The sequence below is a fragment of the Doryrhamphus excisus genome, chromosome 15 (genome assembly GCF_030265055.1).
Source record: "Doryrhamphus excisus isolate RoL2022-K1 chromosome 15, RoL_Dexc_1.0, whole genome shotgun sequence".
NCBI classification, from domain to species: Eukaryota; Metazoa; Chordata; class Actinopteri; order Syngnathiformes; family Syngnathidae; genus Doryrhamphus; species Doryrhamphus excisus.
Genome location: NC_080480.1, coordinates 13,657,304 through 13,670,556, shown reverse-complemented (window position 1 = coordinate 13,670,556; position 13,253 = coordinate 13,657,304). Strand labels below are relative to the sequence as shown.

General features: G+C 40.2%; 2 protein-coding genes across 6 annotated transcripts; one reads left to right on the top strand and one right to left on the bottom strand.

Moving 5' to 3' along the window:
• Positions 1–284: 284 nt before the first annotated feature.
• On the bottom strand, positions 285–5,140 carry ppan (peter pan homolog). Its single transcript, XM_058049869.1, has 12 exons — positions 4,933–5,140; positions 4,563–4,733; positions 4,378–4,479; positions 4,231–4,281; positions 3,879–4,049; positions 3,611–3,687; positions 1,736–1,843; positions 1,528–1,651; positions 1,373–1,451; positions 1,063–1,192; positions 829–992; positions 285–748 (listed from the first exon to the last, which is right to left on the bottom strand). The coding sequence occupies exons 1-12, from the start codon at positions 4,945–4,947 to the stop codon at positions 345–347; spliced, it is 1,596 nt and encodes a 531-aa protein (XP_057905852.1). The 5' UTR covers positions 4,948–5,140; the 3' UTR covers positions 285–344.
• angptl6 (angiopoietin-like 6) lies at positions 4,586–13,010 on the top strand. Of its 5 annotated transcripts, none has more exons than XM_058049874.1 (9): positions 4,586–5,298; positions 6,026–6,081; positions 6,151–6,311; positions 7,176–7,613; positions 7,677–7,814; positions 9,295–9,493; positions 10,836–11,029; positions 12,361–12,631; positions 12,697–13,010. In XM_058049874.1, the coding sequence occupies exons 4-9, from the start codon at positions 7,176–7,178 to the stop codon at positions 12,879–12,881; spliced, it is 1,425 nt and encodes a 474-aa protein (XP_057905857.1). In that variant the 5' UTR covers positions 4,586–5,298; positions 6,026–6,081; positions 6,151–6,311; the 3' UTR covers positions 12,882–13,010. The 5 variants fall into 5 exon arrangements, with proteins under 5 accessions (XP_057905857.1, XP_057905854.1, XP_057905856.1 ...); XM_058049871.1 differs by having other exon boundaries at positions 5,938–6,081; XM_058049873.1 differs by having other exon boundaries at positions 5,849–6,081.
• The last annotated feature ends 243 nt before the right edge of the window (positions 13,011–13,253 follow it).

Here is a 13,253-nt window from a genome sequence, read left to right as displayed (position 1 = left end):
ACACTTGAATGAACGTTCATGAATACTAGAAGATAGTTTTAGAAGCATTATTTTCTCCGAATGAACGTAATTTACGCTAAGAATTAACTAATTTTGCGTTGTTCACACATACATTAATTAACGCGTGGATGTGATCATTTATTTTGAAATAACAGCTGTTTTTATGAATTAATGAAAGCCAGCCATTCTACTTTTTTTAATGGATTGTGTACATGGTATTAATTCAAAACACAGTATTGCAACACAACGGTTTGCAGTCACTAAAATGGATAACCATATACAGATAATGAAAGAAATGTCTTTAATGATTTATTAAACAGTGTGAAAATATAAACCAGCTCTGCTCAGCCTTTCCCCTTCTTCTGTTTGGGTCCTTGCTTTCCTCTTCCAGCACTTTTCTTCCTGAAGGCCTCTCCGTTTTTCTGGCTCTTGGAAGACTGGAACACTTTGCCTTTATTTATTTTCCCACCAAAAGTTCTTTTCCCTTCAAATTTCTTTTTAGCACCAAATCTATTTGCTCCATCGCTTGGTTTATTTCTGAATGGCTTTCCACCGGGGGAGGATTTCTTCCCAAAAGGTTTCTTCTCTCTATCCCCAGTTTTTTGGTCTTTGTGCCACCCCTTCGGGCCAGTTCTTTTTGGAGATTTAGCACTTTTGTCTTTGTGATCAGTAGAGAACCTCCTCATCTTCTTGACCGGTCCATGAGATCCATCTTTGCCTTTCCTCTTCTTGGCTCCAAAGAACATATCTGAAGAAGAAAGAGGGTGTGGTCAGATATGCAAATTGGCCACATGGTTATTGAATTAGGATATTTAAAAATGTATTAACCTTCATCCGGCTCCTCCCCGACAGCCTGCCTGTAGTACTCGGCCTCATCATCTGACTCCACGGCCGCCGGCTTATCATCCTGCATGCCTGGATCCTCCACTTCGCTGTCCTCTTCCTTGTCTGCTTGCTGCGTCTTCTTCTTGATGCCTGCAAGGCTCTTCTTCCTGAGTGGTGGGAACATCTTTTAACATGGCGTTCTGCTGATTTCTTACTCAAATTGAGGTCAAAACTGACTTGTGCTCTTGCTTTTGCATTTTTTTGAGAGCCACGTTCTGCTCCTGCGTCTTCCGGCGCTGCTCTTTCGTCTTCAGGAGTAACTCCTTTCGTTGCAGGATCTCCTGGATTTCTTCCTCCGTCTTGGAGACTGCAAAGGAGCATTTGTTGAATGATTTGGAAATCAAGTGTAACAAAATGCTTTGTTGAATGTCTATGTGCATCAGTAAGCGTTTACTTTTGGAGAAATCACAGATTTCATACTGGAAGATTTTCATCATCTGCACACAGACGCTAATCAAACCGACAGAGAAAGATGGCCGACACTTACTAGTGGCGTGATAGAGGATGTTCCCCTCCGCCATGCCTTCTTGTATCTTGGTCAGCTGAAACGTCATGCGAGGACCAATCTGTGCACGCAGAAACCTTCAATTAGCAGCCATTGTAGGATAAGATATAAAAAAAAAAAAAACGCTATAGGCTTACCTCGGTCAGGCGGATGGCGCTCTGCCCAGAAGCCATGTTACCTCGGCCGGAGTAGACCTGCGGCAGCTCTGTGATGTTATGCTCGCCGTCCTGTTCTCCTTCGCTTTCTGAAAGGTTGGCTCCCCTGGGAGGGGATACATTGGATTAGATACAAAATTGATGCAAACAAACCTTTCAGCTCCCCCCTCCCAAAAAAAAAACGCCTTACTTCATCATCAGCTCACTGATGTCCTCAAACTTGCTCATGTTGGGGAACTTCTCCTGCATCAGCTTCTTGACCCCGCGGCTCATGCCCACAGGGACCACCTTCAGGCTGCTGCAATGGCATAAGAACCAAGTCAGCGTCATATTGACAAACAAGAACAAGAGTTGGTAGTTCTTCAGGGGGGGCCCATCAGTGCGTTTACTTTGAACATGCATCACTGAGCAGTCAAGTCCTAGTCTGTCATCATGTAGGCCACAAGCAGTAATTCACCTTTAACTTGCACAAGATAGCTTAACATATAGAAAATATTGAGGTATTGTACCATATTTCCTCAAATAGTGGCCATTTATTTACTCCAATTAATTGTGCAATGCCCTTTTTTTCCACATTTACAGATGCTGGTCCGTACAGTATGGACATCTACTTAGCGACACGGCGACATCAGTCATAGTAAAAGGTCAGTAGAACATGCCTAGCGGTAGCACCTTATTGTTTGTAAAAAAAATTATTCAAGGTGTGGTTTCTATACTTAACTGGGACCTCCATTCAAATAGATGAAATACAAGGCAACTAATATGCTGCAATTTGTGTCAATTCAAGTGGATGGAATACCCTGGCTACTAATAAGAACAGGGAAATTTATTCAAATAGAGCAATTAATTGAGGCAACCTTATGATTAAAACGGGGCATGGCATTTAATCATGTGGATGACATTGTAATTTATGAAAATATCCGGCAAATAATTACAAGCGGACAGCGTAAACGGGGATTAAATGCAATAAGGCATGAGTGAATTAGAAAATGGCTTCTATTCTAGTGGACGTGGAATTTATTGGGGTAAGGTGTTTACAGCAGACGATTCAGTGGGACAAAGATGATTTAAGTGGAGGGCACGCTAGGTGATTAACTGGGGTAGGGTGTTTTTTACTAAAGTGGACAACATGTAGCGATGAATTGATACAATCTCACAATTAAAATGGGGCATGGCATTTAATCAGGTGGATGACACTGTAATTGATGAAAATACCTGGCAAATAATTACAGGCGGACAGCGTAAACGGGCATGAGTGAATTAGAAAATGGCTTCTATTCTAGTGGACGCAAAATTTATTGGGGTAAGGTGTTTACAGCAGACGATTCAGTGGGACAAAGATGATTTAAGTGGAGGGCACGCTAGGTGATTAACTGGGGTAGGGTGTTTTTTACTAAAGTGGACAACATGTAGCGATGAATTGATACAATCTCACAATTAAAATGGGGCATGGCATTTAATCAGGTGGATGACACTGTAATTGATGAAAATACCTGGCAAATAATTACAGGCGGACAGCGTAAACGGGCATGAGTGAATTAGAAAATGGTTTCTATTCTAGTGGACGCAGAATTTATTGGGGTAAGGTGTTTACAGCAGGCGATTCAGTGGGACAAGGAGATTATTTAAGTGGAGGGCACACTAGGTGATTAACTGGGGTAGGGTGTTTTTGTTTATTAAAGTGGACAACACATGTAGCGAGGAATTGAGACAATCTCACAATTAAAATGGGGCACGGCATTTAATTAGGTGGAGGACACTGTAATCTATTAAAATACCCGGCAAATAATTACAAGCGGACAGCGTACACGGACATGAGTGAATTAGAAAATGGTTTCTATTCTAGTGGACGCGGAATTTATTGGGGCAAGGTGTTTACAGCAGGCGATTCAGTGGGACAAGGAGATGATTTAAGTGGAGGGTACACTAGATGATTAACTGGGGTAGGGTGTTTTTGTTTACTAAAGTGGACAACACATGTAGCCATTATTTTGGGTCCGGCATCCAATAGAGCGGGGGCCACTATTTGAGGAAACGGCAACCAAGTTGTCAGTATTCCACTTACTAGTGCCGAAATTCGATTTCGTGCGACGTTAGGTTGTAATTCAGCAGCACACACCTCTTGATGGTGTTGAGGCTCACCTGGTGGGACAAGAACATCCTCATTTCTCAAAAAAAAATAAGTCTCAGCTTCAAATTGGGTGTTCCTGATCCAGACCGAGCAATCAGAAAGCGTTTACTTTGTGATACATCTTCAGAGAGGAACTCAGAAGACTATACATTCATCATCTCAGCCCTAGCCTAAACAGCAAGGACTAGACAATGCAAATTACCTTGGACACGTTAATGGAGGGAAACATGTTCTGGAACATGGTGGCCATCAGTTTAATGTGCATGCCAGAAGATCCAAAGTTGTTGAGGATGACCAGCGGGTGGTGCTTGAACTGCTGCTTGTGCATCCTGTGCTTCTTCAGAGATGAAACCACATCTTTGATGAGCGTGTACTGCAACAAAAAAATAATTTTTCTTTATACAAGCTACAGTAAAAACGTTAGAAGTTCAACATATGGTTCAATGCATCAGTGCGTTTACTTTGAAAAACATCACTTGACAATCAAGTAGAAAAATAGGTCATCACTTGCACCTTGTTCATATACTGTTTTCATGTTTACATCTAATATTTACCTTGAGCATTTTAAAATAAAGCATGGGTCCTTTGGGGAGTCGAGCCACTCTCTGAGAAAGACAAAAATAATCAATACATTTATTGGTTCGCTCATTCACACTGTATCAATCGATTAATCTGTAACTTTGGTGTCTATGTGATCTCACCATCATGAGGTTGTGTTCCGACTTGCTGAAGATCATGAAGTGCGTCACTCCCAACGGTCCCGCTATGTCTACAAAGTCTTTCAGCACATTCTTTTTCCTGACCTAGTTAACCCATGTTGATTATTAGTATTATTGCTATTAAAATAATAACAAAGAATATTAAAAGTTTTATCCTGTTAACACACCTTTAATTGCTCAGCAGTGTAAGGCTGCATGACTTCCCTGATATCCGTGATGAGCTGACCCACGTTTTTCCCAACCAATCCCCGGTGGAAGACGAAGGAATGGGGGACAGACCCGTACGCATCCTCCGCCACCTGACGGGCTTCTGCTCGGGCCTTTTTCTGGTTCTTGGTCTAACATCAAGATCGAAAAAAGTATTGTAAACACACTTTATCAAGTAAACACACACACGTCTTACTAAATGATTTAACCACAGCTAACTGTACCATTCGTGCAAGCTAAAACAAAATATAACCTGCATTATTATTATTAACTTTACATGGCTAACTCTAAAAAGGAAGCATGCTAGCACATGGCGTGGTCGCTACTTACCTTTGACTTGCCCATGATTGTACGTTATGCGTACAATTTAAGTCAATAAAATAACTTTTAATACACTATATATATGTATATATTAACAACAACGAATTTGGGTTTTAAGAACAAATCCTACAAAGCAACAGCGGAGCCGGACCCCATTGCGTCCGCATGGTTCCTCTCCTGTGTCACATACTAATGTGTCCGTGTTACAGCGCAACTGTGCTGCCGTCTTCTTCGTTCCCTTTAGAAACGCATTAGCTCCCTCAACTGGACTGGAGGACGGTGTCATCGTTGTTGTTCCTGGCTAAAGCTAAGCTAATGTGGCCAATTGTGTCAAAAAACATTATTTTTTTCAAAATATGTAATTATCAGTTAATGGTAAGTTTCAAGAACACCCAAGAAAGATTTTTTAATGTAAAAAAAAGTAATTCTCATGTAAATGTATTATTATTTATTATCGGCTAAAGCTAAGCTAACGTGGCCAATTGTGTCAAGACATTGTTTTGTTTTCAAAATATGTCATTATCAGTTAATGATACCTTTCTAGAACACTTAAGAAAGATTTTTTTTCATGTTAAAAAAAGTAATTCTCATGTAAATGTATATTATTTATTATTGGCTAAAGCTGAGCTAACATGGACAATTGTGTCAAGACATTGTTTTGTTTTCAAAATATGTCATTATCAGTTAATGGTACGTTTCTAGAACACTTAAGATAGATATTTTTCATGTTAAAAAATAATTTTCATATAAATTTATTATTATTTATAACTGTGATCCATATTCATTGTAAATTTTTAATCAGGAGTCACTTCTTTTAATTTCATGGTTTCTATTTACAGTGCATTTATCTACCAAATCTTTTGTAAGAGTTTTGTAATTAATGTACTCTGTTCTCACTTATGGCACAATTCAATATGTCTGAAAGGGAGTAGGGCGAAGCAGCGTTTATTTCATCCCTACATTGAAAGGGAATGATTATAATGTTCTTTGGTGTCATATTGATGCTTATGGGAGGAGACATCCCAGGATTCCTCCAGCGAGCATGCAACTGGGAGGTGGTGTCATGAGGACGCTTTGTAATTAGTCCTCTCCCTCACTCGAGATCCTGTCGAGACCACCACCACCACCATCTCAGGACAGAAGAAACACTGACAAAATGTAGGTGTAATAATTCTTCCTTAAATTCTAACATTTTTCTGAAATCATCTTCTTGGAATTTACACACAGAGCATGTAATGGAACTGGAGGAGATCTGATTGGTTTCAGTCACCCATTTTGTGGCTTTCTGAGGACGGTCCAGTCTCAGTTCTATACACAGCTTTGCATCCTGGGAGAGGACAGTTGTACTTCTGGATCATAAGAAGGAACAACGCCAAAACGGAAACAGAGTAAGCTGGTATTTAATTCATGCTGGTAAAATAACAATAATGTTGAATGCATGGCAGAAAGTCTACTAATTCCGGGTCTATGATAAATATTTAAATAGTAATATTGAAAAAAAAGGACTTCGGTTTGTTACATGTTCAAGTTTTGTTTGACTGCATTGTTTAAAATAGCCTCATATTGAATATAATATATAAGATTAAGATTAAGATATGCCTTTATTCGTCCCTCAGTGGGGAAATTTGTATTGCACAGCAGCAAGAGTACAGAGTCAGTTAAGCAGTACAAAATACACAATATAGAAAAATAAACAATATAAACAACCCAAGTATTAACAAAAATCAACAGTTTTTCCCAGAGTTATATACAATACAGTATGTAGGTAATATGAATATACCTAATATACTCAAATTAATAGCCCGCACAATTAGAACTTAAAATGTATTATTCATACATTAAAAATACTACACTACTCATTTTTAAAAGTTCATTATTTAATCCAAAATCAGTGTTTAAATTGCCTTTGCCACCTAACTGCTTGCTTTGGCAAAGGAGGTGCCAATAGGAGTTTACGACGTTGACTGTGCTTAGTGGGATAAAGTGGGACATCACATAGGATTGTGTTGACATTTGTTCCTTTTGTGTAGATTGGTCTGCAGCAAATTGTGTTTGTTGTCACGTTGTTAGAAACATTTGTTCAGCACTCAGGGTGTGCTTTTTTTCTGAATTCCAAACTGGAATTGTCCCTGATTAGTGTAAAACCGCAGGAGAAATAATTTAATAATAAAAAATTTAAAATAATAGCGTAAAGTACACAAAAATATCAAGATTCTAATCCTGTTTTGCTATCTTTTGCTGCCCTGCCAAAGATGGACAACAAGCCAGCTGTAATTCTTCTTTTGACTTTAATGGTGGGATCCCAAAGCGAGACCCCAGAGAAACATCCCCCAAGCACCGCAGATATCAAAGCGAGTCGTTGCTCCTACACTTTCATCGTTCCCCAACAAAAACTATCTGGAGCTTTATGCTTGGACACGCAAGCCGCCTCCGCCGCCCACCAGTCGGAGATGGCTGCAATGCGAGTGGAGCTGAAACGCCAGCAGGGGCAGCTGGAGAACCTGCAGGCCCTGCTGGAGCAAGAGGGCAACTTCGCCATGGAGATAAGAGCCCTGCGGAAAGAGAGCAGCAGCATGAATTCTCGCATCGCTCAGCTCTATAGCCAGCTGCTGCTGGAGGTCATACACAAGAAAGACCACGTTTTGGAGCAGCGGAGGGTGGAGAACCTTCTGCTGAATGCGACAACGCATGTAAGTAAGTCATTGCTGTAAAAAGTCCAGTTGAGAAAAGCTTGCTAATATCTGTTGCATCAGGCGCTGCAGGTCTCCAGTAACTTCAGGGAGCTGGAGAAGAAGTATGGAGCCCTCACGTCATTGATGACCTCTCAGAGCCAATTAATTGCCCACCTGGAGAAGCAATGCCGATGTACAGACTCCAGCCAGGCTGACCAGGTGAGAAGGTGGTCTAGACAGGCCACGATATCAGCTACACAATCTAATGATATCCAATAAAATAGCTATTGTGCCTCTACAGTGATGCTGCCACCTGGTGGTGCTTTATTGGTACTGCTGGATTATGGCGGTAAATGACATGTTTACATTCATTCATTCATTTTCTACCGCTTTTCCTCACGAGGGTCGCGGGGGGTGCTGGAGCCTATCCCAGCTGTCTTCGGGCGTAAGGCGGGGTACACCCTGGACTGGTGGCCAGCCAATCACAGGGCACATATAGACAAACAACCATTCACACTCACATTCATACCTATGGACAATTTGGAGTCGCCAATTAACCTAGCATGTTTTTGGAATGTGGGAGGAAACCGGAGTACCCGGAGAAAACCCTCGCATGCACGACGCACAAGAAAAAACTCGTAATATTACAAGAATAAAGTCATATATGTATCAGTAAAAACATTGCCTGAGAACACTATGTAAAGGGGGGACTTACGTATGTGACCTTTGGCCTTGGAGGGGGTGGAGTAGGCAATGAGAAGGGCTACACATGCTAATCTGTTCTGTTTTGCTGCCACGTTATAAATAAAAGTAATAGGAAGGTTTGCTTCCTTCCTGACACATTTGACATGTAATATTATGACAATACAGTCATAATATTACCGCTTTTTTCCTGTAAAGTTATTCTTAGTTATTCTCCTAAACATAAAACTTTTTTCTGGTAAATTTACAAAGTTTTTCTTGTTAATTTATTATTTTTTTAAATAATTTACAACTTTATTGTCTTGAATTTTATTGTCAACTTTTTTTCTTCTAAATTGATGACTATTATCGTAAATTTCCATCTTTTTTGGGGGGTAAATTTACAACTTTATTTTCTAAATCTAATTAAAAAAAAATCTGGCCCTAATACTGTAATCTTAGTTATTCTCCTAAACATAAGACTTTTTTCTCATAAATTTATGGCGTTTTTCTTGTTAATTAATGACTTTTTTCTCATAAATTTACAACTTTATTATCATAAATTCACAACTTTTTTTCTTCTAAATTGATTACTATTATTGTAAATTTCCATCTTTTTTGGGGGGTAAATTTACAACTTTATTCTCTAAATCTAATTTAAAAAAAATCTGGCCCTAATACTGTAATCTTAGTTATTCTCCTAAACGTAAGACTTTTTCTCGTAAATTTACTGCGTTTTTCTTGTTAATTTATGACTTTTTTCTCATAAATTTACGGCATTTTTCTTGTTAATTTATGACTTTTTTCTCGTAAATTTACGACTTTATTGTCATGAATTCACAACTTCTTTTCTTCTAAATTGATGACTATTATTGTAAATTTCCATCTTTTTGGGGGGGGGTAAATTTACAACTTTATTCTCTAAATCTAATTTATAAATAAATCTGGCCCGAATACTGTACTAATACTACTAATACTACTTCCCCATGAGGACCTGAGAATGTTGTTTTTCCTGCAGGTGGTAGCGACCGACCCACCAAAAAGCCCCTCCGGTGTGCATCTTAATGACAGCTCTGAAATCAGTAATGATCTTCAAAGGGACCAAAGTGCTTCTCTGCAGCAGGACAATCCTATGGGAGCGCATTTGATTCCCGTCACACCAGCCAGTCCTCCTACAGAGCATCCTGTCATTAGTTTCCCTGTCACCAAGACGCCAGGTATGTCAATCTCATGCATTTGGGGGCTTTGAGTCATCCAGGAAAAGAAATATAGTCTCCCAGTTTGCATTCCTTCTCACACATTTTAAGTTTGAGGTCATTAGGTGCTGATGTTGAACCTAAAGAGGGCCTACAGGCTCTATCATCGCTCAACTCAACCAAGCATGGCTTGTTGTGTTGCGGTAACAATAACCTGAAATGTAAACAAAATATCTTGCTAAAATGAACAAATTATTTCACTCAACAAGATGCTTGTTTGTCATCTGCATTTTTTTTACCTTAACCTTAACCTCAAAAAGCTAAAATAATGCATAAGGCTAAAAATAACCAATTAGCTAAAAATGTCATCCAATACTTCTCTACAAGAGAGGAGAAATATGATCTCAGGGAAGAACTACATTTGAAACACTTATGCACACTAAAGCCTTAGTGTAGCCTTAGTGTTTAATTAAATTAAATTAAATTAAATTAAATTAAATTAAATTAAATTAAATTAAATTAAATTAAATTAAATTAAATTAAATTAAATTAAATTAAATTAAATTAAATTAAATTAAATTAAATTAAATTAAATTAAATTAAATTAAAAATGCAGCAAGTGAACAAATGTAACAGTTACTGATTGTAAAAGTACCAGATGGAGGGGTAGGATTTAATAAGCTTTGCTTCTTCCTACTCCTTTTGGACATGTGGAACTATGAACAGATTATGTGATGCATTCAATTGTAATCTGATGCATGTTCAAATGAAATAAAACCATTACCATTACCATTACCTGAGGACTGGAGCACATGTCATGTGCTGGAAGACACAGCCATCCTAACAGGTCTTGTCGATGCTGTTGTTGTTGACGGAACTAGCATAAGTACGTGTATCAATGTAATATATCAATATCATTCGGCCTGTATTTTTGTTTGTCATCAGCTATTTTAATGGGCCCAGCATCCTTTGCAGTGTTTTCTATGTGGCCCTTGATGGTAAAAAAGGTTGTTTTCATTCATTTGTCTATATCCTGTCACGTATTGAAGTCTAGCAGATGCCGATGGAGTCAGTGACCTCCTTGTGGGGGAGTCTTATCTCTCTGAGAATGCCCAAACAATGTCAAACAGCAACATACATGCCTTATCAGAATGTTTGCAATTACCAAGCAGAAGATTCAGAGTGAGGCCACCTCTACACAACGTGCTGGCCTGGAATTCACCGTAACATTGTTGGAATGGGAGACGGTCCTGTATGTGAACACATTCCTTAATCCTCCAAACGAGGACATATATATATGCTCTGCTTGTACTACACGACATTGAAACAAAGGTCAACCCCCCCTCTTCTTCTCAAAACTCAGGGCCGTGGCGAGACTGCCAACACGTTCTGGAATCCGGCGAGACGACCAGCGGGATCTACCTGCTTCGCCTGCAGAGCGCCAACCGACTCCTGCAGGCCTGGTGTGAACAGAACCAGGCTCAGGGAGGCTGGACGGTCATCCAGAGGAGGCAGGATGGATCTGTCAACTTCTTCAGGACCTGGGAGCAGTATAAGGTAAATTAAATAATATAAGGTAAACTAAATCATTTTTTCCTCATGGTTTGGTGTGTTGATAAATCACATCCGCAACACACGCCCCCCCCCCAAAAAAAGTAGTTCAGTTCCAAAATTGAAGCAAATATAAGACAAATAAGCTACAATAATAAAGGCTTGCATTAAAATTAACATAACACCTCCAAGCCACTGTCTTAGACTAGCTGGGGAGATGTTTGGCGCCACCTGCTGGTTTGCATGTATAAGTACGTCTAAAAGTATTATTAGACGTCATCTATTCATCATATCATTATTATATGATGAATAGATAATAGATAAACATCATATACAATAGATAAACATTATAGTATAATATTTGTTTTAACTAGTTTTAACTAGTTTTAACAATGTTTCTGTCAATTTTTACACCTTTATTACCAAATAAGCTATCTATAAGCTAAGCTATTTTTCCCCGTAAATTTACGACTTTATTGTCATAAATTTGTCATAAATTTCTTCTAAATTGATAAATTGATTTACTATCGTAAATTTCTTCACGGCGGTCGAGTTGTTAGCGCGCAGACCTCACAGCTAGCAGACCCGAGTTCAATGCCACCCAGTTTGCATGTTCTCCCCGTGCATGCGTGGGTTTTCTCCGGGTACTCCGGTTTCCTCCCACATTCCAAAAACATGCTAGGTTAATTGGCGACTCCAACTTGTCCATAGGTATGAATGTGAGTGTGAATAGTTGTTTGTCTATATGTGCCCTGTGATTTGGCTGGCTGGCGACCAGTCCAGGGTGTACCCCGCCTCTCCCCCGAAGACAGCTGGGATAGGCTCCAGCACCCCCGCGACCCTCGTGAGGATAAGCGGTAGAAAATGAATGAATATTTAAGCATTATTAGAGCCCTCTAGACATGAAATAACACCCCTATATTGACTTGTAAAATCTTATTACCCAAATGTCTAAACAAAAGGAAATACCTTTTAGGGGCTGCACGGTGTACGAGTAGTTAGCACACACAGGCTTCACATATAGGAGACCCGAGTTCAATTCCATCCTCGGCCATCTCTGTGTGGAGTTTGCATGTTCTCCCCGTGCATGCGTGGGTTTTCTCCGGGTACTCCGGTTTCCTCCCACATTCCAAAAACATGCTAGGTTAATTGGCAACTCCAAATTGTCCATAGGTATGAATGTGAGTGTGAATGGTTGTTTGTCTAAATGTGCCCTGTGATTGGCTGCAGCAGTCCATTTAGCAGGTAAACTAGTTTAAGTTCGATGCCATGTCATGAAATCCTAAAAGGAGCCCAATTGCAGTTTAGTTTACGCCCATTCCGACAATGTATTCCAGCAAGGCTTTGGGAACCTGGATGGGGAGTACTGGCTGGGATTGGAGCACCTCTACTGGCTAACCAAACAAGCTAAATACAAGCTACGTGTGGTCCTGGAGGACTGGCAGGGTCGGCAGGTGTTCGCCGAGTACGACAGCTTCCGTGTGGAAGCGGAGACCGACTGGTACCGGTTGCGTTTGGGACAGTATCGTGGCAACGCGGGCGACTCCCTGACATGGCACAACAACAAGGCCTTCACCACGCTGGATCGAGACAAAGACGGTTACTCGGGTACGGATCCCCGTTTGATGCCCCACTGCTGTGGACGTTTGTAAGGTTTTTGTTGTGTCCCCCAGGTAACTGTGCCCATTTCCAGAAAGGAGGATGGTGGTACCACATGTGCGCCCACTCCAACCTCAACGGCGTATGGTATCGGGGCGGTCACTACCGCAGCCGCTACCAGGATGGAGTGTACTGGGCGGAGTTCCACGGAGGCTCCTACTCCCTGAGACGGGTTTTCATGATGGTCAAGCCCACTTAGTGTCTTTGCATAGTGAGCTTGTGTCCCCTCTTTAGATGAATGCTGCTTTGGAGATACAACAACAACACTCACCAATGATGTACTGGGATGAGTCTTACTTGTTTTGTTTTTAGTTCCTGTTTTTTTTAATTTGTACAATTCAATAAAATTATTTAAAAAAAGCATGCTGTCTCTTATGGACTGAATTCCATGGTGAGTAACATTAGTGTAGGGGGGTGTAAAAAATGTGTGGTGTGTGTGTAAAAGGTGTGCAGCAAATGTGAGGCCCACTAAGTGGCGCCATGGGACTCCAGATCACAGTAGCCACATTTGCTAACGTTAGCTTTTGCAACTGTATTGACAGGAATGCTCTCAGGGAGTTTATGCTGTATT

Bases quoted from the DNA above. Each gene is read 5' to 3' on its own strand.
- ppan (XM_058049869.1), bottom strand. The intron at 4,282-4,377 runs GTGAGATCACAT...TGTCTTTCTCAG, and splicing joins CGGAACACAACCTCATGATG to AGAGTGGCTCGACTCCCCAA. The intron at 1,844-3,610 runs GTAAGTGGAATA...ATGCCATTGCAG, and splicing joins GAAATCGAATTTCGGCACTA to CAGCCTGAAGGTGGTCCCTG.
- angptl6 (XM_058049874.1), top strand. From the start codon at position 7,176: ATGGACAACAAGCCAGCTGTAATTCTTCTTTTGACTTTAATGGTGGGA. The intron at 11,030-12,360 runs GTAAATTAAATA...AATGTATTCCAG, and splicing joins GGACCTGGGAGCAGTATAAG to CAAGGCTTTGGGAACCTGGA. The intron at 12,632-12,696 runs GTACGGATCCCC...TGTGTCCCCCAG, and splicing joins AGACAAAGACGGTTACTCGG to GTAACTGTGCCCATTTCCAG.